We start from the raw sequence: 25,918 nt of genomic DNA on the forward strand, positions 1-25,918 counted from the left end.
TCTCTCTCTCTCTCTCTCTCTCTCTCTCTCTCTGTCTCTCTCTCTCTATCTCTATCTCTCTTCCCCATTCTCTGGTTCCATTTTCTATCACCAAAGAAAAAAAAAGTCTCCTGTAATGTAATGCCAAGGAGAGGCAACTTCCCAAGGTTCAAAATACCAGCATAGGTGCTCTCCATTTTATTCAGTAACAAACCAAGAACAGAGAAGATCAAAACATGACATCATTCAAAATACAGCATTTACTAAGTGTGATTAAATAATCTCCAAGTACTACCCCACCCCAGGACCTTCCAATCATTCAATCAATTACAAAGTCCCTGTTCTAAATACTACTCCACCCCTAGGCTGTACCTTCATTTAGTCCACCACAAAGCCCCTCTTCTCAAATGGAGATTAGTTTCCAATCTAAGTAAAGTACATTCATTTGTTCAACCATAGAACACAAAAAGGTCAAAAGTTCCCCACCCCTGGATCACAATTGAATCTACCCCAGAGTTACATCAAGTTTAAGCACAGCACTTAATACCCAAATGGAGGTCTTTTCTTCATTTTGACACAAGGCAAGTTCTCAGCAATCTTAGTTCCTGGGGAGACAAGGCTTAGCAAGGCCACAAGATACATTGCCAGTCTCTTCATTAATTCATCCTCTGTCTGTAGAACAGTCCTAGAACCCCTGAAAACATTAGCAAAACCCTCTCCCAGGATTTCTGTAAACATACAACAAGAAAATCCTTCTTCAGGGCTTCTGAACCAACAGAAAGGTTCCCAGACCCCTGCAACAACAGCACTGTCCTTCACCAGTGGACAGTATTCATTCTGTCTGCAGGACAGTCTCCAGACCCCTGCAACAACAGCACTGTCCCTCACCAGTGGACAGTATTCACTGTCTGCAGGACAGTCTCATGGCTTCTTAACCAAAATCCAGGTTCCAGGACTTCTTCAACAACAGGACTGTCTTTCACCAGTGGACAAATCTGGCAAAACAACATCAAAACAGACAAAGTACCAGCAAAACAGCCATGTTTCCTCAGTCCTTGGCAGCTCAGGGGGCAGGTCTCAAAAGTCCAGGGCAATTCAAAGTGGCCCTCAGCAATCCATTCAGTCTCTCTCTGCCTCCACGAGGTGCTGCTTCCAAAAAGGTCTTCTGCCTCTCTCTTGTCTCTCCAAATCTAAGTCACCAGCTCCTCCCAGTTCAGGACTCTCTTTTCACATCAACAAGTCCATCCCACAGGTGGGATTAACAAGCTCTGGGTTTTAACACAATCAATTTGAAAAACCAAGCCAATACAGGGGAATCTTTAAATGCCATTACTATCACATCTCCCTACCCCATTGACTATCTAACAAATACACACATGACTCTCCAGACTACCACCATAAGGACATAGCTCTGCATGCACATGTCACAATTGATTTTCTTGAAGGTATAAATCCCTTTACTTAGAGTGGATTAAAGGTGAGTGGCAACTTGACAGAACTGAGAAGCTCTTTTATTTTCCTCCAAACTTTTTATCTCTTTATTTCTTCCCTGTTGGCTTCTACTGTTGTTTAATCTCTTCTCCAGCCTACCTTCCCTTGCTGATGGTTATTTCTGACATTTTAGGACCACAGACTAAAAGCCCTCCAAATTATCATTAGATTTTAATGCCAAATATTTACCCTGGGACAATTTTTGGACTCCAAACCACCAGTACTTCATGTCCCAGGTGGATCAGTTACCAGTTTTCCCAGAGGTAATAAATATCATGGCTCCAGTTCCCATTTTCCATGTGCTGATGGAGAAGCTCTAAGGATGATGAGTGTATCTCTCTTACCAGGTGTTTCATTACAGTGACAGACAATCTATGTGTAAAGGTTCCCCCTTCAGTAACTCAGAAACTCTGTTGGCATCTATTTCGTCAATTACTGTATGCCTGAATAATTGATAGAGTTAAGTGAATGCAGGCTCCTCTCTCCACCAGGTTCCCCTCGAGTGCTTTAGCAACATAAGGCAATTTATTATGCTTTTTGTGCAACAGTGCAGAGACTTCTTAAAGAATGAATTTAGAATTCCTCTTCCCTTTCAGAAAATAAGTACTTATCAGCTTCCCAAAGCTAACAGCCTTTATTAGGGCAGTTGAACTATGGATATCTACAGAGCCAGTTACTAATGTCATTCCCCACCTACCCACCGACCCCCAACCCCCTACCATTCGCTTCATCCATCTCCTTTCATTTTCCCTTGGAGGAAAGCCCAATTATAAACATGTGTCGTTTTTTATAAAGGTGTTTCCTTCACCAGGTTAGATAGATTTCTTTGGCCAGAGAAGAGCTTGTATAATTACTCAGTCTGAGGAGCAATTAGCTACTTTTGTACTTGTTTGGAAGACAAAAGTTATCATGGGTATAAGCACCATCTGCACAAATAACCTCCTTTCAGAATCGGGAGCCTCCTTTCCACTTTGGGAAATGTATAAAATTAAATCAGTGGTCAGTTACTCACAATGAGACTTTGGACATGTTCTGTGTACTCAAAGACTCCACAGGAACAGCTGTTTGTTTGTTTTTAAGAGCCCTAGTATATTCTCTGCTTTCTTCTCTCCTCAGCTTGTCAGTAGCTTTTATTTCCCTTTCTCTTCAAGTCCATTCTTCAGTAGGTTTCAAGAAAACCGATAGAATGAGGGAGGGTATAGCTGTCATTTCTAAGTGATGTTCTCTTTTATACAAGTGAATCTTTTGGACTTTTATATTATTGAAATATATTTATTTAAATACCACAAAGGATCATGAATTCAGAGCTGGGAGTGTCTTTAGACATCATTTTATCCAATTGATCTAATCCATCACCTAACCTAATGAATAATTTTTGTATCATTGACCTGGGGTCAGTCTAATGAAACCTATAGACCTCTTCTCATAATATGCTTTTAGGTACATGAAATAAAGGATATAAGATTACAGAAGAAACCAACTTTCTTGAAATACAGGCATCAAAATATTTTCCAAAAAATGCATAGTCCCCTGGTTAAAAATCCTGATCTAGTCCAACCCTCTCATTTTGTAGATCGGGACAACAGTCACAGAGAGATAAAATTACTTACCCAAGGTCAGATATAAGACAAAATCAGGATTAAAACTGAGTCCCTCCAATTGTTCCTTAAAAGAATAGAAGAGTGTTAGTGGAAAAACAAAGAGGAAAGAGAATCTGAAGAAGCAAAAGGGAAATCCCAACCTGTGTTAATGGTGTCAAGGGTAAAGGAATATACCCCTGAAAATGAAGGGAAGAAAAAGTGTCAGTGAAAAATTGTAGCCATGTCAAAGGTATATAGCTCTTGTCATAAAATGAGAGAGTTTGACATTCCAAGGAAGAAGCAGTTTCTTGTGTTCCAGGGACTGATGATGTGAATCAGGCTGTATCTAGGAACTTTTGTAACTGAGGCAAGTCCCCTCAGTAGTAAAAGCAGAGTCTATGGGGGCAGACAGTGTTCCATGGGCAAAGGAGACAGCAAATCCAGGACACCAACTGAGGCTCAGTCCTGGAAAGGCCACTGAGTGAAAGAGGGGACCAAGGTGAGGCAGAGGAGTTAACCAAACTTATTATTGGCTAGCATTCTATGGTAACTAATAATAATTCTTTTGACCTAGATGCTAAGTCATTTTTCTTTCCTTTTTAAGAGCTGCAAGTGTTATCATCACCCTCCAAATTCAGTGTTCTGGGATAAAGGCTTTGTTGCCCCACCCTAGTGATAGCTTTGGGATAGCTAGGTGGCTCAGTGAATAGAGTGCCAGGCCTAAAGTCAGGAAGACTCCTCTTTCTAAGTTCAAATCTGGCCTCAGACACTTACTAGCTCTGTGACCCTAGGCAAATAACTTACTTCTGTTTGCCTCAGTTTCTTCATCTGTAAAATGAATTGGAGAAGGAAATAGCAAACCACTTCAGTATCTCTGCCAAGAAAACCCCAAATGGTTTCACAAAGACTCAGACACCACTGAAAAATGACTTGAACAACAAGTGATAGTTTTGCTAATTATTCTTGATTTAAAGTGCTTTCAAAATGTAAATAAGATTCCAAAATTATACCATCTCTTGAAAGCTTTATTTTAGATTTTAGCTCCATTTAAATTTCAGTGTTCTGAGACAGTCCTCAGGTACCCTTCCTGGTTCTAATTTTAATGAGAATTTATAGCTATCAAGAGAGAGGTCATCCAGTATGGGTCTGAAGAAGAAGAGACAGGGCAGTGGATTGAAAGCAGAAGGGGTCTTAAGGCCATCTAGTCCAACACACTCATCTTATAAATGAAGATACTGAGGCCTACAGATTTGCCCAAATTCACGTGAATAGTACAGTGAAAATGTGGGATTTGAACCTGTATCTAGGTGATTCCACATCAAGTACTTTCCACTGAGAAGAATGCTAAGGTAGTCTGATGGATTCATAATGTTATAAAGAAGATTTCGGTTTGATGACTAGTGCGGAAATATGTTTTCCATGATTACACATGTATAATCTGTATCAAATTGCTTGCCTTCTCAGTGAAGGGGGAAGGGGAAAGGGGCGTAAAGAATTTGGAACTTCAAATTGCTAAAAATAAAGGTTAAAAATTGTTTTTATGTGCAACTGGAAAAAATAAAATATTGAAATTCAAAAGAAAAAGAACGTGAGCTCCTTCCTTAGGGGCAAGAATGACCTTAACTTTCATATTTGTAACTCAAATACTTAAAAGAGTGAATGACACGTAGTAAATGGAGGAAGAAAAAGAAGGAGGAGGAGAAAAAGAAGAACAAGAAGGGGAAGAAGAAGAAGAAGATGATGATGATGATGATGCCTGTCTGGACTTTGTTGTTTAGTCATTCTTCACTTGTATACAACTCTTTGTGACCCCCTTTTGGGGGATTTTGGGCAGAGATACTGGAGTGGTTTGCCATTTCCTTCTCTAGCTCATTTTACATATGCAGAACTAAAGCAAACAGGATGAATTGACTTGCCCAGGGTCACACAGCTAGTAAGTGTCTGAAGCCAAATTTGAACTCAGGAAGAGAAGTCTTCCTGATTCCAGGGCTGGTGCTCTATCCTAAAGCACCACCTAACAGTCCACATTTGGGCTAGAGGACATATGAGGTTCTTTCCAGCTCTAAGATTCTGTAATGTATTCATATAATAGGATGTTATAATGAAATTTAAAAGGCTAAGTATGAGGGAGACAGAAAAAGCTGGAAATCATGAAAAAAAATTAAAAAGTAGAACCAGAAAAGTATCCATTAAGTACAATTATATAAAAGGAAACATACAAGGGAATGATTTGACAAAGAAAGCTATTAGAGACCCCAAAGCAATATCTGAGATGTTAAGAACATTATTTTTACTTTGATTTTGAAATTTACTTTCTTCCAAATGTAAATACGTATAAAGCAAGTTTATTCAGTTTTGTTTAGATTTAATGTCATCTACAATCACTTTTTTAAAAGGGCTGTGGTCGAAATATGAATTAGAGACATGGAATGTTGAATTTAGTTCATATTTCTGCTGGGTTTTAAAGAGCATTGATTCTGCCTCTCTCCTTTTTACCCCATTCCAGGACAAAAGGTCACCAAAAAAGAAGTTCTTTTGTGTAGTCAGACTTTCAGAGAAACCTCGGGGCCATCTTAACTCCTCACTTTCACTTACTTCAAATATCCATTCTTTTAACAAATCTTGTCAATTCTACCTTCATAACATTCCTCAGGTAACATTTCACTCTCCCAGCTACCACTCAGTTCAGACCTCATCACCGCTCACCTGAACTTCATTTGTTGTTTTTGTGGAGTCTTTTCAGCCATGTCTGATTCTTCATGACCCCATAGACCTCTGTCCTTGGGGTTTTCTTGGCAGAGATACTTGAGTTCTTTGCCATTTTTTTTTCTCCAGTAGCAGGCGGAGGTTAAGTGACTTGCCTGAGATTGCACAGCTAAGAAGTTTCTGAGGCTGAATTTGTACTCCAAACGTAGCCTTCTTCCCACTGCACCACCTAGCTGCCCCCTCACCTGAGCTGACAATAGTCATTCAATTGGCTTCCCCAACTCATCTCTCCCCACTCCAGCACATCCTCCATTCAACTGCCAAACTGACCTTCCTCAAGTGTAGGTTTAAATGTCACCCCCATATTTCAAGAGACTCAGGTGGCTCCCTATTACCTCCAGGATCCAATATAAACTCTTATTCTTAGCATTTCTTCACAGTCTGGTCCCTTTTTGCCTTTCCAGTGTGTTTACACTTTATAACACACAAATACTCAACAATTCAACTACAATGAACCTTCTCAAATATAACACCTCCATTGCCATAACAACAATGAGAATAATAACAACAATGGGTGGCTAGGTGGTGCAGTGAATAGAGTGCCAGGAAGACTTTTCTTCCTGAGTTTAAATCTGGCCTTAGACACTTACTAGCTGTGTGACCCTGGGCAAGTCACTTAACCCTGTTTGCCTCAGTTTCCTCATCTGTAAAATGAGCTAGAGAAGGAAATAACAAACTCCTTGAGTATCTTTGCTGAGAAAACCCCAAATGGGGTCACAAAGAGTAGGACATGAGTGAATAATAAATAACAATAGCTAGAATTAATAGAGAGCCTATCATGTTCCAGATACTGTGCTCGGTACTTTATGAATATTATTTCATTTAATTCGGAGGTAGATATTGCTGCTATCCTCCTTTTACAGTTGAAGAACTGAGACAGACAGAAGGAACTGACTTGCCCAGGCTCACACAGCTAATAAGTGTCTGGGGCTGGATTTAAACTCAAGTGTTCCTGCCTCCAGGTCTATCTCCCTTACCATCGTGCCATCTAGCTGCCTTTATGAGAGCAATAAACTTAAAAACTTAAAACTCATCGTTTTAATCTTTTAAAAATAGTAGCACTGTGTTACAAAGTAAAGTACTGGTCTTAGAGAAAGAGTTCAATACGTTCCTCTCTTCCTTACCAGCTACGTAATCTCAGGCAGGTCACTTCATTTCTCTGAATCTTCATTTCCCCATCTGTGAAATGGAAGGTCTAGACTAGATGGTCTCTTATATCACTTATGGTTTGGACAGCCTACAGTTTGACCCAGATCCATGACAGAACCTCTAATGCATATGGATTGGCCAATAACCACTTGGGACCAGGGTGTTTATTAGGACCATCATCCTCCAAGCCCTGGGCTCCAGTAGAGCTGCCCAGCCCTGACTAATGAATGAAAATTAGGAAAGGCTGTTTGCAGAAGGGAGAACTTCAGCTCAAACTTGAAGGAAGAAGCTAGAAGGTAGAGATGAGTAGAGCCTTACAGGCATGGGAGATGGGGAGATAACCATTGAAAACCTGTGGAGTCAGGAGAGGGAGTGCCCTTTGTGAGGAACAGCAAGGAGACTGATGTCACTGGATTGCAGAGTAGATGGGGATTGGGGGGGGGGGACCCAACAAGGTGTAAGAAGACTGGAAAAATGATCCAGGTTATGAAGTTTTCAAAAATTAATTGGATTTTATATTTGGTCCTGGAGGTAATAGGGAGCTACTTGAATTGATTAAACAGGGACAGGGGGATAATAGAAGGATCTAATGTACCTTAGGAAGATCTATTTGACAGCTGAATGGAGGGTGGATTGGAGTAACAAGAAGACCAACCAGTAGAGTATGATATCAATGCAAGCACGAAGTGATGAAGGCCTGCACCAGATACTCCAGGTTGTTTTGTTTTGTTTTGTTTAAAGCATAAGGACTTGGGGCAGCCAGGTACACAGTGAGTAAGAGCACCGGCCCCAGAGTCGGGATGACCTGGGATCGAATCCGGGCTCAGACACTTAGCACCCACCCAGAAACACCTGGCCATGTAACCTTGAGCAAGTTACTTAACCCCAATTGCTTTAAAAAAAAACCTTAAGGACTTTTCTTACTGAAAAAATTCATTTAATCCACATAAAACAATTAAAATATTTATCCCAGTTAAAACAGCAAATAACCCATGTTTCACAACTACAGTTTCAGTTCAAAGATCTATGATACTCTACATAAATAAAGTATCATGACTTAACTCCCTCCAAAGACATAGCTCATGGTAGAAAATTTACATATTCTAGAATTATCAAATGTTAGAACCAGAAGGAACTTTAAAGATCATTGGAAACAAGGACCTTTGGTAGTCCAGAAAGCTTAGCCTTTCATGTGATAGGCTCTCTCTGATCTCGAGCCAACCTCTCCTTTGCCTGGCATCCTTTTCTGGAATCTTCTATCACCACAACTTTCCATGCTGGAAATGTCTATACTCTATTCTGTATTTCCCCTGCTGCCTCCCTGCCCATAGTATTAGAGATCAGAGGTCGTCTCTGTACCATCCCCCTTTCCCGTGCTAACCAAAATGGTCTTTGCCTGACTTATTGCTGCCCTTGCAATTGGGCTACCCTAAGTTGCCCTAAATGTGGGATGTTCTCCTACTATAGATGTGTTATCAAACCACTGCCCTAGTCTTGGTCCCAGTGTCTGCATGAGCATGTGAAGGGTAAGGGGATAGCAATGGTATGCAGTCCCTGTGCTGCCTGGGTATAGATTTAAACTAACCAAAAGTACTCAACTTCCTCCATGTCAGACAACTATTTATGAGGTAAATAACAGTAGGATACAGAGAGCCCTGGAATACAACCTAGGCTGTATTCCCAGCTTTGAGGAAATCACTTCTCTTAGGCTCTCAGTTCCTCAACAGTAACATGACAAGAATGGACTCAATGACCTATGGAGTTCTCTCCCACTTTAAGTGTTTATTATTATTAGTCTACAAAATGCACATAAATTCCTAGTATGAAGCCCAGGTCAGCATCTAAAGTTTATTATAGGGAATGAATCCCTACCATCAGACTTTTGGGCAGATCCTTCATGGTATCCATTTAAATGACAACCATATTTTTTAAGGGTAAGAAAACATTTTGTCACCTGGTGAGGTGGAAAGAATGCTGAATTTGGAATCAGGGGACCTGGGTTCAAATGTTGGCTCCACTACTTTATAGCTGGGTGGTCTTGGGCAATATATTTGACTTCTCTGGAATTCAGTTTCTCCATCTAGAAAATGTGCATTGGAATAGAAGAACTCTAAGGCCTGTTTAAGGTCTAAATCAATGGGCCTTTTATCACCTCATCCTTTCAAACTAAGCGTATCTTACTCAGTAGGGTGCTGCTTGTTCAACTATTAAGAATCCATAAGTCCTTAGGGATTTAGAATGGGATTTAGTCTCTAGTAATGGGCTATTGGCCACATCATCAAGTTGGTCTCATTAAACAAACAGGTACCAAATTCAGGCACCTGGACTAATGGGGAGTCAGAAACCAGTTTGTTGGATCCTTATTTTCAATGAAAGTATCTTGGGAATTTTAACCATCAAATCACCAGCTGCATTTTTTTACCTGCAAAATTTGGGGAATATATTGTAGACATAGCCATCTTGTTCTTGAGGTGTACTATTTTACAGTAAGAGTTGGGTATTGAGTTAGAAAATCTATATTTACATCGCCTCCACACCACTTGTATGACCCAGGGCATCAATGAACTTTGCTGATCCTGTTTCTTCACTTGTAAAATGGGAATCATAATATTTTCACTCCCTGTTTTTACAGGATTATTATGAGGAAAATGCCTCTCAAAATATAAAGTACTATATAATATAAGTCAGAAGTGTAAAATTTACCTGGAGGTAAGAGACCAGCAAAACTGTCATGGGGACAAACCAGATTAAAATATAACTGGGAAATGTTTTAACAAAATAAATAAAATACAAGATAATGTTAATTTGCAGATTTCTAAGCCAATACGAGGGATCTGTCTTCATTTAAGTTTGCAGCCACTCATTGAACATAATTAATGATGATTCATGATTCCTGGTGATCATGATGTATACATTCTGTGATGACCAAAATCCTATGAAGTAGTAAAGCTTTTAAAGACCCTCACAACTGTGTCCCAATATTATTCCTTAAATGCTAGTGCCCTCCTTCCAAAACTACTCTGTATTTAACTCTATTGTATTGATTCTTTCATATTTATTCTGTGTGGATGACCTTTGGCCCTTCTTTGGTTCATATTCTTCTGGCTATTCAGGCTCAAGGTACTCAGATACTTAGGATGCTGTATGGTACAATGTAAAAAGTATCTTTCTAAAATAATGACTAATTCCAATAGAGCATCATGATTCTTGATAACCTGCCCAGTATCCATGTTTGCAAGGAAGGAAGTGATAATCCCTCTTGCTAACTTTGGGGATTGGCTGGTACTATTTGGTCATACCAGTGTCACATGATTATCCTTCAATAGTAACTTGATGTCACTAATAACTTCATTAAAGAAGTAATTTGAATCTTTAGAATTTCTTAGGTACCCTCAAAACTATAAACTTCTAAAAACTGTCGCCTCAGTAACCTAGTTTTTTATAGAGCTTTCATATAACTCATTTTCAAACCAGATAATCTACTCCTAGGGAACTAAATTGAGTGTAAGACATTAACAATGACTGAATGGAGAAAGCTTATCTGGATCCTCTTATTTCATCATTCAGTTGAAAGAAAATTTAAATGCCTACCAGGTGCAAGGCACTATACTAGCAAAGACAAAATAAGGTAGTCCTTACCATCAAGAGGCTTACATTCTTCTGAGTAGATACAGTATACACACATCTAAGTAAATAGAAAGTATATACAAAATGATACCAAGGAATTTCAAGAGGGAAAAACTAAATAACTGGGGCAAGGGGAGAGGGAGGAATCAGAAAAGATTTCATGGAAGAAGGTTGCCCTTCTTCTCTGAGTGTTATCATGAAGAAAGTATGGAATTCCAAGAGGTATTGGTGAAGGGGGAGTGAATTCTAGGCATGAGGGAATCACCTCTCAAAGGCATGAAGGCAGAAGATGGAATATTATATATAAGGAATAGGTAGCAATTGACTGAAATATAGAATTCACAAATGGGAGTAATATAAACTAGTAGCTGAGGACTTGAGAGCTAGAGTCCAGTCTTAAATTACAAGATGAGGCTTTTTCATTAGGTATTTAAAAAATCAATGGAGACATCGATGATTTTTTAGTAGGGATATGGCATGGTCTAATCTGATTTTTAGGAATATCAATTTAACAGATTTGTGGAGGCTAGATGGAAGAGGAGAGAGACTGGATGCAATGGAACAGGAAAACTAATTAGGAGAATATTGCAGGAGTTTAGGCAAGAAGAAGTGGTGAGGACCTGTAGTAGACTGATTGGGATTCAAAGAGAGAGAAGAGAACAGATGCCAGAGATGTTAAGATGAAATCAGGTAAGCCTTATCAACTGATTAGCTGTGGGCTGTGAGAAGTTGCAGATTATGTTTAGGTTGTAACTTGTGTGATTGATGGTGCCATAGACAAAAATAAGAAAGTTGGGAGTAAGAGGGAGTTTGGGGCGAAAGATTATGTTCTAGGTTATGTTTTTTTTTTTTAATTTTGAGTTTGAGAGATGCAGACTCTTTCATCACCAAAAGATGTGTAGGATTCTCTAAATAATGTTTAGGAAACAGTATGTGTCTGTTCTTTCCTTGAATTTCAGTTTCTAATAAAGCTTTGCTGTACCATTCTCCATGATGAATATCTTCCATTTTAGTTGCTATCATAGCTTATAAAGTCAATGCTGCACCCTCACTCTGCAGTACTATGAGTTAATTCTTGGCAAAAGTCAGCAATGAAAGCCAAAAAGAAATGTTTGATGTTTCTTAAAGATGGTCCCTTTCAGATAATCTAGACTCTCCCTATAAAGTCCAATGTTGGAGCAAGTTTAGGTGAAGAAGACCCATTAGAGGATCTTTGCTTTTAAGATAATCAGAAGAAATACCGTGGTAGGGCTGTGATGATAAACATTGGCCCTTTGAGTAATGTTTAATAAAATAGTGATTTGTAGAATGGTCTAGAAAGATGTAAATAAAGTGAGATTTATGTGAACGCTTTCCCATTTTCCTCTTTGTGCTTTTCCCCCTTTCTTTCTAAGCTGCCTGTCTCGTACTTGGCTGTATGATTTTCCCTGATGGCTGGGATTCAGACGAGGTAAAACGGATGTGCGGTGAAAAGACAGACAAGTACACACTTGGGGCTTGTTCAGTCCGCTGGGCATACATCCTGGCTATTATTGGAATCTTGGATGCCCTGATCCTCTCGTTTCTGGCGTTTGTGCTTGGTAACCGACAAGACAGTTTGATGGCAGAGGAACTGAAGGCAGAAAACAAAGGTAAGACTGCTTTAGGGAACTGTCTCTGGGCAGCCTCAAGGACAAATCTTAAATGGTGATTTCCTTATTTCTCCCCGTCATTAAATACCAGTGCATTCCCTGTAGTTCTAATTGGTTGCATCATCTAGTTCACAATTTATTTTTGTTTAATTCTTTCCAATGGTATCAACTCATGAACTTCCGCCTACAGGCTTGAAATAAGAGCCTATTTCCCTAGACATTTCCAAGGCTTCTATTCCATTGACTTCATTTAACTAGCCCTCTTCCAGTTTTTTGTTCTCATTGTCCCATTCTGATCTAATTTGATGTTTGCAGATATGGAGATGTCTCAATGTTTTATCTATTTAGGTAAATGGAGAAGCAACTGTATCAGTCTTTAGAAAAACATGTATTTTTTAGCTACTTGTGTACCAGATTAAAACAAACTCCTGGATAGAGTCATAAACTCTACAAACTTCATCGTAAAATTACAAAGTATTCATTTCATTTGTTCTGTAAGATTGATACAGTGATATCCAAATATTCAGATGGATCTGAGCTTATCAGTGCTAATGTTCCCACAATACTGCAAACTGTTCCCTGCCTGCCTATTGTACACAATGCTGGTTCATGCCTGTGAGATGGTATTATTGACCCCCAAATCATTAGAACTGGAAGTTAAATTAATTTTTTAGTTGGTCAAGTTTTAAATAGGTCATTAGGTAACCAGAAGTTCTCGGGCAAACTCAGGGAGAAATTTCTTACCCAAAACACTAAAAAACCAGGATGGTAAATAATAAAGAAGCAGTAAATGATCATAAATAATCCAGTAGACCAATAATTGGTAACAGAACAAGCCATTGTTCAAGACGAGTCTTTTAATTTTCTTACCACATTTCTAATTAAGCTCCTTGTAATAGAATTTCAGAGTCTGTCCTCCACTGCCAATTTAAATTCATCTAACTAGAGAACTCAGTTGGTCTCATCATCAACTGTTACAGTTTGGACCTATATTACGACCTTCCAGTGATTGTTTTGTTTCTCTAGTTTTGTGTTGTTTTTGTTTTTATTATAACTTGGAACAGAAACATTGCTGAAAATAGGAAACAACTTCCTACTTGAACTGGTGCTCAACTGAAAAACCCCCAAATGTATTTTAATATGTGTGCTAATATCCCTATATGAACAAAGCATGTCTGAGCATACAATAGCAAGGTTCATTAGGAAAAGTTGTGGTAGGAGATTGTGAAACAGGGAAATTCAGGAGAGCAGCAATCCCTTAGGGAGATCTTCATTTCCCTGGTCAAGTAATCTGGAAGTAATATAATTGGCTAAGTGGGGACAGATTGGTATATTCTGCTCTGCCACTAGAGAGTATGTTTTAATTGCAAAAATAGTACTGTGGATGTTTTGGGTGCTAGATTTTGAGTGGTGCTGAAATAAAGTCAACTTAAATACTGATGATAACCTTTTAGAGTAGACAAAGCCCTTTTGTCCCCCTCTGGACTTGCTCCTACCAGGATAACCATATCAAAATTCCTATTTACACTAAATATATAATGGCATCAATTATGATAAAATGATATAAAACAATAACAATGGCATTGTTACTTCAACGGATCTATTAGGTCATTGATTTCAATCCTTCTGCTGACGCATTGGTGTCTTCTCACCCTGTGAGATTCCTATCCATGTCAGCCTATCAGTTTTCCATAGACCATCCATGCAACAAACTAGAAGGAGGCCTCCTCTGAGTTATTTTAGCATTCAGTTTTTCTTTTTTTTATGACCAGGGCCTTAGTTATTGTTATTATAAATAAACATTGCCAGAGATAAAAATAATGCTATTATCAATGGTGATGTTATTATTACTAATAAGAACAATTTTAACAATAACCTCATTGGCAGTAATTATAGCAATAATACCTTATGTTCATCTAGTACTTTATGGTTTTAAAACACTTTCACATTCACTAGTCTTTATGGCACTTGGTGGAATAACACAAGTTTTCAGTCCCTGAAGAACAAGCTTGTGTCTTCCCTGGCTTCCTTTATGACTCAGCCTAAATCCCACCTTCTCTGGGAGAACTTTCCCAACCTCAGATCTCCCCACTGTGTGTGCCTTTCCCTTGAAATTCCTTTCCATTTGGGCAGTATATATCTTGTATGAACAGTTATTTGCATCTTGTCTCCCCCATTAAAAAAGGGAATTCCTTGTGGGCACGGACCTTGTTTTTGCCTTTCTTTATATCTTTGACACTTAGCATGGGGCCTGGCATGTAATAAGCACTTATTAAATACTTCTTGACTATCTAATTGACTGACTGACTGAAAGGAGCTAGTTATATTTGTGGTTTTTGTTCTAAGATGCCAACTTTAAAAATCAGAAAAGCTCTAGAGTGGAGAACTTTGTGTTTATCTTACTTCTATATAATAAGAGAGGCAGGGCAATTTTTCCCCAGGGGCTAGTATATTCATTATACAACTCAAGCAACTATTAAAAAAAAACCCTCCAGCTTTCTAGAGGGAATATCATTCAACTCTGGATGGGAGAGTAAAAGGAAGAAATTAGAAAGGAAAAAGGAAAAGCAAGATTAGCAACAAAAAAGAAAGCCATCTGGTAGCTGGCCAGTTGTAGGCCTTAGTCTGTACCCTACATAGATCCTAGAGATAGGAATACCACTGTCTTCTCTGCACTGGGCAGGAAGTGATGACCAGAAGAGGGAAAAATGGGAAGTGATATAAGCAGGAATATAACACCTATTATGTGGAAGGCATTGTGCTAAATACTTTACAAATATAAGCTCATTTGATCCTCACAACAACCCTACAAGGTAGGTGCTGTTACTATTTCTTTTTTAAGTTAAAAAGAAAATTGAGGCAAACAGAGGTTAAGTGATTTACCCTGGGTCACACAGCTAGCAGTGTCTGAAGTCAGATTTTAATTCAGATCTTCCTGACTCTAGACCCAGTGCTCTATTTACTGCACAACCTAGCTGCCTCTCCCGAAACATATCTGATCTTTGTCTGATCATTGTAGGCTATTACTGAATGAGAGGGGGAAAAAATGGGTTTTGAAAGAGATGACAGTATAGGGGACAGATCAGTGACCTCTAGACAGCTACAGACTCAAGATGCTTTTTCCTTGTGTGACCCTTAAGCAAATAACTTAAAGAACCTCCAATTTTCATGTCTATAAAATGGAGATAATCACCTAGTTTACATATGAGACACTTTTATTCCCTACCTCAGAGAGTATTTGTTAAAGTTTTGTGAAGTTTACTGTGTGTTTTAATCATTTTTATTTTTTTTAAAGGGGCAGTTTTTAAAAGGGGCAGACAGATAGCTAGACTAGGGGCAGAAAGATCTGAATTCAAGTCTCACAAACTGGTCATGTGACCCAGGGAAAGTCACTTAATTTCTCAATGATGCTGTCAATTCTGGCACTAGAAATTGTAGAAAAGTTACTGATTTGCATCAGTAAAGGGAGTTCCCTTGTGTGTGGGGGGGGGGTGTTCCCTACACCCCAGGTGCATTCACTTATGTCACCCCCCCCTAAAAAGGGCATATAAAATTTATTATAGACACATAACATAACCAAGCTATCATAAAACCTGGATATAACTTTTCTGAAAACTAGACAATCTAACTCTAGATAATTCAAACTGAATTTAATGACAGTGATGTTGACAACTTAGAAAACATTTTGTTGTACCCTACTATTTCATACTATATGTATCTTTTAATTATTCATTTCTCAAGTTTTTACAGAATTTTGCATACAAAAGATGCATATAATTCCCTACATGATATTTATAAGTTATTATTTCCTGCTTTCCATTAAACTATTACCTAGACAGTTTTTAGAAGACTCATTCTTGAATGATGGAAACTCAAATCAATCACTTTCTCTAATTGCTATTCGTTTCAGTGTTGGGGAAAAGGTCTATTAGAGAAGAAAACTAAAACTTAAAACTAAATTGAGATTTAGGAATTGTTTGTGGACAGTTAATATCTTTGCTTTCTTTCCATCATTATTAGCATATGTAATGATCAGCAGTTTGTTCTATCAAAGCCCAGTGGCATTTCATTTACTTTGTCAGATGAGATGAATCCAATAAAGTAACAGCCTTTAGGCCACTTTGACCAAAATGAAAAATATCAACAGCACGTTTTGTTACAATTCTGAGATCAGAAAGGTAGAGGCCAAGAAGAAGGACTTAGCTCCTGCTTTTGACACCAACTCTACTCGCCAGTGATACTAAGAGTCACTTAACTCTGGGACTCCCTAGAACATTCTATGATACTGCAAGTTTCAGAGAAGGTGCCAACCTGCTCAGGGAAAGGGAATTTTCCTTACCCAGGAGATCCTGATGACAATAAAACTGAAAACCCAGTCCCTATTCTATTGAAATCAGTTTAATATGCTCTGTTTCCTCCACCATGCCAGTAACTCAATCTTAGGTATTTCTGACCTTTCCTCAACAGTAATATAGATGCAATTAGGCTAGGATTTATAAGTTATACACCAAATATGACCATGTCATATTTTTGTTATCCAAAAATAGTACTAGCTCTGTTGTTTTTGGCCCCAAGAATACAAGCCAAGAGTATAAGTATTCCTTCCTGTTTTCAAGTTCAGCCATGTGATTTCTCAATGAGAGAACAAGAGTCAGCATTTCACCTAGCTGTTCTACTTAATAATGTCTTTTAACACTTTGAACTGTGAAGCCAATTTAATTATGGAAAATTAAAGTTTTATCCATATGAAAAGAGATGAAATGAAAGCTTCATTTTCAATTTATCTTATTAATTGCAAAAGGACAAATAATTACATTTTTCAGAGGTCCCACACTATAAATATCTCTCTGCTTGTCAGATATCGCTCAGAAAGAAGCCTTTTTTCTACATATAGGTAGATGGTCTTAGGAGCTACTTATCAAATAATTGAGTTCTCCAGAGAGCAGACTGGAAGACTCTTTGACTTCCAATACTTAACCTCATTTGCAGTATTTCCTCATTTGCAGTTTAGCTAAAAAGAGGTAACTTACATTACCAATGATGTAAATGGCTTAAGCTTTTTGTAATATTATGACACAGAACTAGCATGAAATTAATTTTATTTAAATAAATAATTGTTTTATATATGTTGTATAATATATTATATGTATATAATATATATTATATATATCATATATCATATAAATAATAGTTGTTTTATAACCACAGTTAATCATGCTCTTCCAAATGGACCCAGCATAATTTAAGGTATTTATTAATGGAATGGAGCAGCTAGGTGGCACAGTGGATAGAGCTCTGGGCCTAGAGTCAGGAAGACTCATCTTCTTGATTTCAAATCTGGCTTCAGACAATTCATAACTGTATGATCCTGGGCAAGTCACTTAACCCTGCTTGCCTCAGTTTCCCCATCTGTCAAATGAACTGGAGAAGGAAATGGCAAACCACTCCTATGTCTTTGCCCAGAAAACCCCAAATGGCATCATGAAAAGTCAGACATGATAAATAACTGACTAATGATTTGAAGGTAGCCAGAGAAGGTAGTCATGGAACTAGGAGATGGAATGGAATGTTCTGTGAAGAACAGCAAAAAGGCCTGTGTCTTTGCATTTCAGAGAATATAAAAGAGAGGAAAGCATAAATAAGAAGAACATAAAAGTAGAAAGAGTCCCGGTTATTGAGAGCTTAAAAGTCAAACACAGGATTTCAGATTTGATCCTCAAAGTAATAGAATGTCATTGGAGTTTATTGAAAAGGATCACATGATCACACCTGCCCTTTTGGAAGATCATGTTGGCAGCTGAATGGAAGACTGACTAGATGGACTAGGGAACACTTGTAGCAAGGAGGTCAAGCAGAAGGTGATTGTTGTAGTCAGAGTAATGTAGGTGCAAAGCAATCAGTGTCTGCACCATGGTGGTGGTATATGAGTGGAAAGAAGGAGACATATACCTGTATCAATAATGCAGTATTCACAATGCCTACAGTAACTATAAATATACTGATATGGTTATTAATCACAAAATGTAATGGGTTTTCTACAAAGAACATTTATTCAAATACCAGAAAACTGAGTCCCAAAACCAGAAAGTCAAAGCCATCACAGTAGCCACAGAGTTGGCACCTGTAGTTAATGCAGTAAACACCCACATTCTCAAGCCTTCAAAACACAACAGGCTGCCTCAGGCAAAGATCCTCACAACAACCTACGTGTGACCTTGGGCAAGTCATTTAATCCCAATTGCCCTCCAAAAAAAAAAAAGGCAAAAGAAAAAAAAAGATTAGGGAGAGAGGGATGGCTAGGTGGTACAGTGAATAGAGTACCAGCCCTGGAGTAAGGAGGACTTGAGTTCAAATCCAGCCCCAGACACTTAATACAAAAAACTTGGGCAAGTCAACCCCATTGCCCTACCTTCCCCCCTCCAAAAAGCAAATAAAATAAAATGAAATAAAGATTAGGGAAAGAATGAGGATGACAAAGGTAGCAATCTGTTGGAAAAGAAGGGATGGAATGGGATCACTTGTTCATGAAAAGGGATTTGCCTTGCCACATCTTTCTGTGAGAAGCAAGAAGGAAGGAGAAAATTATGCAGAAAACATCTGAGAGTTGTGAAAGGAAAAGGAGGGGATAAGTGGGAACTCTTAGCAAATGGCTAGAAATGAAACTTTTTCAGTGAATTATGAGACAAGGTCCTCAGCTAAGAAGGTAGGAGCAGAGGGGAAGTATGGGAAGTGTGAGGAGGGGTGAAAAGTTTTGAATATTCATTATGATGATTGAGATAGCCAAGAAATTAGCTAGGTAGAAGAGGATTGCCTTGCTGCTTTGAGGGCCCCATTGAGATTATGTAAAATAAACTTATAGTAAACCAAGTCAACATGCTTTTAAAATTTTCTCCAATTTCATCTGGCAGCCTATGAATAGGAGCAAAGGTAGCAGACAAGAGGGAGTAGTCCAAATTTGAAGTATTGATGGACTTACTCACTGAATTGCTCCTCATAATCTCAACAATATCTGTTTTTTGTACTCTAGGTTATTTTTGTATGTATTGTTTGACCAATGTCTTTTTTAGTATTGATGAACCCCATTAGGTAGTTCCTGTAGTATTCTAGGACTCAATGCAATCAGCACAGTGTCATTTATAAACAGGAACATAGGGAGGCTTTCACTATCTGCAGGAAATTCTCCTTTCAGACTCTGACAGGCTATGGTCCATGACAATGATGAATGAATACTTTTTGGCAAGCATGCATATCCTTTTTTACATCTTGATTGATAATAATAATCAGGTGATTTTTGAGCAAAGTGGTTATATATATATATATATATCAAGGAAGACAGTGAAGGGTGGGAAGAAAAGGATGGGAAGGGGACAGGAGAATGTGATCAACCAAATCACTCTCTCTTTGATAGCCAGTCATGGAGTTGGTCACTCCCCTACTCATTAACCTCTGGTGGCTCCCTATTCACTTTAGGACCAAGTACTATTTTATTTCTATTTCATCCTTTTAAAATGTCCATTTTTGTATAAGTTTTATAATGTACATTATGTATGCCTATGCATATACATATGTTTATGTGTATGACTATATTTATATACACTGATAATATAAACATATATACACATAGATATGTTATTTCTTCATAGATTAAAAAGGAAAAAAAAGTAGAAGTATATGAGAATAGAGGAAAGAAAACGCTCTGGGGTGGCTAAAAATTATATTACAAACAAATTTTTAATTCAAATTTCCCACTGCTACTTTAAATTGTCTTGAAGCTAGCTGAAAATCTCCAAGCCTTTCTAACATTTTACTATTTTCAAAGTGATGAGACATATGAAAACAGTAAATATTAGTGAGATACAGAAGCAATTTCACAGATATTTTTTGGTGTCTAAGTTGCTGGTTCATGGTTGTGTCTTCTTCTTTCTTGTAAGATCTGTCCTAATTTTGGGTCTCTGAACTGAAGATAATTTCAATCGTTGCCCCAGCATGTGTAAGCTAACAAGTACAAGATTGCCTCCCTTTAAATGGGTTATTTTTATCTTGCCAGGTAATATTGTTTCACCCTTTCAAGCACATTACTATTGTTTCAGTGCAAATCTATTCTTTCTAACCTTTGCAATTGCCAAAGCCACTTTTAATCACTGTGTTTCAATTTCTCCAACAAAATCCTACCCTAATAAAGCCTCACTCAGCACAGTGGAGAACACTGGCTTTTTAAGGGCTGTGCCATCGTCTCTGTGTCTCTACATCAAAAGAAACGTGAGATGAGCAAATTTAGAGACATCTCCACTCCAAATGCTCATATGAACCATTTATGCCCAGCCTGTGGTAGAACCTTCAGAACTCAGGTTGGTCTGATAGGCCACAGTTGGACACGTAGCACCTTGACCCTGACGTACCAATGTCATTTTGGTCCTCATCAAGAACAAAGGACAACAACCAGTCTCTACCTAGCCTCTGTGGGTGGTACAAAATGCTGAGCATCCAAGAACTAACCCAGCTTGGGGAGGGAACTGGAGGGAGGCACATCACCAGGGGTTTGGCTACCTGCTGATGAGTTCTGCTTTGACCACTGCTCAAGGAGCCTTCATTGATGTGTGGGGTGGTGAAAGAAGGGTGTTGAGATGGCATAGGGTTAGAACAAGTACTCGAAATGTTGAAAATAGATCCATGAAGTAGTGGGGAAATGCTTATTAACTTCTAATAATAATGATAACAGTGAGCATTTATTTATATAGCCCCTTAATATTTGCTAAACACTTTGTTATCTGAAACTCACACAACCCTGGGGGCTAGAGGCTATGATTGTTTTTATTGTATGGAGGAGACTGAGGCACAAACTTGCACAGGGCCACTTAGCTAGCAGGTATCTGAGACAAGACTCAATCCCAGGTTTTTGTGACTTCTCTAGGATGTGAAATCCTTGAGGGAAGAGGCCATGTTTTCACCATGATTTGCATATCCACTATTGGCATAACACCTAGCACATAGTAAGTAATTAACGGATACTTATTGACTTACTGATTGCTACAGCAGTGATGTAAAACTCAAATGGAAATGAGGTTGCTAAACTGTACATAAGGATCCCTGGAGACATTGTATACCAACTTAGAAAACCATATATTAACATTATCTATGTTTTATTGCATTTTTACTTTGTTGAGTATTTCTTATTGTTTTGTTGTTGAGTTATTTCATACATGTCCAACTCTTTGTGATGCCATTTGGGGTCATCTTGGCACAGATACCTAGAGTGGTTTGCTGCATCCTTTACCAGCTCATTTTACAGATGAGGAAACTGAAGCAAATATTTCTTAATTGCACATTTCAATCTGACTTGAGAGGCACTCAGGAGAGTTGCAGGCTTTGTACTATGGTACCTCTGCACTCTAGTGCTAGCTGCCACAAATATATCACTTATAGGAATTCTCCCTGAGCCTCTCCCCTCCAGCACCCAGCCTACTTATACGCAGCATTTAATCTCATGTTTGATGTGAATTGTTTTCCACCGCTTCCCATAATAGTGTGAACTCTGAGTACTTTCAAACATTATGTTCCATGTATATGACCTGCTCTTTCCTGCCTTCATACTTTTGCACCATTTAGCCCCTATGTCTGAGATACAATTAGTCACTTAATCCATAAATATTTAAGTGAAATGTACTCCTTCCTCTCCTCTGCCTCATACAATCCATAGGTTCTTTCAAAGAGTAAGTCAAGTAACTCTATCTATATAAGACTTTTCCTGATCCCCCAGCTAGTGATTAGTAAGCATTCCTTCTTGAAATTACTTTTATACCTACGGGCATGGCCCATCTCTTCCCAATACAATATAATCTCCTTGAGGGCAGACAGTTTCATTTTTGTTTTTCTGTCTCTAGGGCCTTGCAAAGTGCCTTGAACATTCCAAATCCATAATGATTGTCCTTTAAATTGAATTCAATTTGGAAAGGTCCAAATTGTCATGAAGGGAAGATACTGATATCCTCAGTTCTAATCCTAGCCGTTTCCTTGTGTTTCCTCCTTCCAAAAGCCATATAACCAGCAAACTCTGCAGAGCTGTCCCTTTCAAAATGATAGAGACATTCAGTGCCAATCATCAGATCTGGCCTTGGAGCAAGTATACAAATTTAAGCTGAACGGAAAGTGAAATTGCAGCAGGGAGTGAAAGGCTTCAAACCCCATAGGAAAGGGGAAAATAATGTTTTCTTTTAAATTCTGAACAGTTTCCTCAATATCTGTTCTATGTCATCATCTTTTTTTTTCCTTTTGATATCAAGGAACACTTTGAAAATGAAGTGATGACTAACACTTTCTCTTTCTTCACTTGATGTAAGTGTCCTTCACTTTGGAGCAGGACACTGTATTCATGTCCTTGACACTTGGCAGAGAAGACACAAACTCAATTCCAAATAAAATACTGCAGAGCTCTATAAATGTAGGCATATTTTGAGGATCCCAGGGATCTAGACACTATTCTGCTACTGCCTGCTTTTGTGACCTTGGGCAAGTCACTTCTTAGGCGGTCATTCAGTGAGCCTCAGTTTCCTCATCTGTAAAATGGGATGGGAGGACTAGCTGTCCAAGGCACCTATCTGGTCTATTCTATGATCACTAGTCCTACATTCTATGATCATAGGCTGGCATTTGGTTTGGGAGATGCTCCTTTACAAAATGAATGAATGATTGATTATAGGAGAAGGCTCAAACAGCCTCCTTCAGGACAGGTAGGGGGAAAGGGGGTTTAAGTGACATAGGTAAGTTATCCTAGGACAATTTGAAGCATAAGGTTTCATCATGTAGTATTCCCAAATACATAGCCCACAGGGAAAGAAAAGTGAGGGAAATAACTGAAAATGTTTAATCTGTGACTGCCATCAATCACCAACCATTCATTAAATACTACATGCAAGGTGCTCTTAAGTGCTAGGGATATAAGGGAAAGGTAAAGAAAAAGGCCCTGCCTTCAAGGAGTTTCTATTCTAATACAGGAGTTGTAAACTTAGATAGGAAAAAAAATACATCTTTATTTAAATATAATTGGTTTCCTTTGTAATCCTATGTAATTTGTTTTATCCATTCAAAAACATTATTCTGAGAAGAGGTCCACAGGCTTCCCAGACTGCCACAGGGCTCCATAACCCCCCAAAAGTGATATGAAATGAGGGAGAAAATATGTATCTAAATATATGGTACATAAGGCAATCTTCTAAGGAAAGATTCTACCAGCTGGGGAGGACTGAGAAAGACTTTCTTCTTTTGAGCTGAATACCAAAGGGAGCCAGGGATTTTAAGGGGTTGAGGTGAAAAGGGAAAGCAATTCCAGGCATGGTGAACAGCCTATATAAAGGCATGGAGACAGGAAATGAAGCGTCATGTGCAGGGGTGTGCTGGAGCCATCTCATACTAGCTCCTGAGAGCTGATTGTTAAATTTTTGTTGTGAGCATTTACACCATGAAAATCAGCAAAAGCTACAAATTAGGAATTGGTTTATTGTTTTGTTGATTGTCTATACTTAAGTGAGGGGAAGATGTTCTTGATGAAGATTAAACTTAAAAAAGTGTGTCTTGCATATATTTTTTATTTCGGTGAGCTAGTTATTAAACATTCATCAGCACATCCTTGGTTGCATGTGAAGAACAATAAGGGGGCCAGTATGGCTGGATGGCACAGTGAATGGAGGAGATTCTATCAATGTAGATACCCCTCAAAGATGCAGAACAAAAGCTCTCTGTGGGTTGGTCCCTGATTTTATGAGTCCTTCTGACCAAAACCAGTCCCCTTTGGTGGCCAAACTTATGTCAAGGACCAGGTGCCAAACTTATCTTGGCCAGACCTCTCTGATACCTATCCCATACCTGAAAGTTTTCTACTTTGGTGGAAAGGATGTGTCAGAATTTGGGCTGGCATATATAGAATCTAGGGCAGCTAGCTGGTACAGTGGATAGAGCACTGAGCTTGGAATCAGGAAGACTGCTGTTCATGAGTTCAAATCCATCCTCAGACACTTACTAGCTGTGTGACCCTGGACAAATCACTTAACCCTGCTTGCCTCAGTTTTCTCATTTGTAAAATGAGCTAGAGAAGGAAATGGCAAACCATTCCACTATTTCTGCCAAGAAGACCCAAAATGGAGTGTAGCAGCAAGCACCCCAGCATCCCCAGGGTGGCTGCCAACACAGGTTCTTAGATCTGCTTTGCTAAAGGAAAGCAACTCAAAATGGGTTAACAAGCTTACTTTAATCAGTCAAACATATATAGTTTACCTAGTTCAAGGAGAAAAGGTCAGCACCCTGAACTTCAGAGTTTACAGACAGAATTATCAAGACAGAGAAAGAGATAAAGCAGACACGTTTCCAAACTGTCCAAACATTACATCCATACCAAATCACAGTTACCACCAACATCTGGGTTTTTCAAAGCCGGGGGGCTCTCAACAACGGCTTCCCAGAGTCTCATCTGATCATATCACAGAACACTTCTCAAAGTGAGCCCCAAAACAAAGACTCAAATCAGGGTTTATATAGCCTTCTCCTGGCTCAGAGAATGTAACAACCTTCTGGACCCACTGGCCAATCAAAATGTATCTACTGAAAAACAAGCCTCCCACCCCAGGCTCCAGGTGCACTTTAGCCTAGGGGCAGGGAAGATCTTAAAAATTTACATTTCCATTACATGGAGTCACAGAGCATCAGATATGACTGAAATGAGTGAACAACATAGAGAAAATAAGAATCCAGATTCTCCTCACTCCACAGTGAGGCATCAGAATAGGACTTCAGAGGAGGATTTAGACAACTATGGGATGCAAAATAAAGACTTTTTAGATTAGGTAGACCAGACTTGTTGAGTGTATGTTTTATGTTATTTTCTTTTTCTATTTGCTTTATTGTTGACTTTTGGGGAAATACTCAGAAGATTAAAGAACATTTTTTCTGTTGGTTCTTTGATCACAGGATCTAGGAGGAAAGATACAAAATTAAACAAAGGGGGTGGAAGTAGAAGAACAAAAGTCCCTCAAAGCCTGTTGGGTTGGAAATTGCCTGTATTTCTGACATTGTTCTTGCTGAATTCTGTCCTTGTAGAGGGTCTACCAACTGATTCTCTAAAATGACAACGTTTACCTATTTCCTTGTTTGCATTTCCTGTTTTGCTCGTTTTGTCATCTCTGTGCCTGACTTCATGATGGAGAAAAATCAGGTTGCCCTCAGCCAACATCATCCACCTACGATATTAACTTGACATTGTCACATCTGCTGTTGTAACTGGAAGAATGTGCAGTTTAAATACAGAAACTGGAAACTACAATGTGATGCTTTCAGAAAGTCTGACGCATAGATCAGCTGTTCAAACCCAAGGGAGTGAATGTGACCATGTTGTCAAGGGACCTGGAGGTCAGAGTTGGGGAAGGCAGGGAAGGGAAGGGTTATGCAGCTAAATGTCAGTCACACAAACACATGTTCTGATGGAATCACCTGAGAGACTGTCACCAGAAAGAAACAGAGGGCCAAAGAGGTGAATGCAAGTTCTTTAAACAGCTAAGAGGTATTGCCAGAAGCAGAAACTCTAAGTGGTGGGGAAAGAAGGCTCTCAATTTGGAGCTTTCATGGGTTATTGTAGCCTAGCCCCAGAGCTCTTATAGATAGTTAGATAGATAGATAGATAGATAGATAGATAGATAGATAGATAGATAG

General features: G+C 38.7%; 1 protein-coding gene across 2 annotated transcripts in view; it reads left to right on the forward strand.

Moving 5' to 3' along the window:
- Positions 1–25,918, forward strand: part of LOC138176054 (LHFPL tetraspan subfamily member 3 protein) — a 735,200-nt gene that overhangs the window by 475,126 nt on the left and 234,156 nt on the right. For both annotated transcript variants that reach the window (XM_069106799.1, XM_069106798.1), the window contains exon 2: positions 11,987–12,223. In XM_069106799.1, coding sequence (XP_068962900.1) covers positions 11,987–12,223 — 237 coding nt within the window. The remainder of the gene's footprint in view (positions 1–11,986; positions 12,224–25,918) is intronic.

The sequence above is a fragment of the Petaurus breviceps genome, unplaced genomic scaffold (genome assembly GCF_028583685.1).
Source record: "Petaurus breviceps papuanus isolate PSGF00001 unplaced genomic scaffold, PetGlider_PUasm1.0 80, whole genome shotgun sequence".
Taxonomy (NCBI): domain Eukaryota; kingdom Metazoa; phylum Chordata; class Mammalia; order Diprotodontia; family Petauridae; genus Petaurus; species Petaurus breviceps.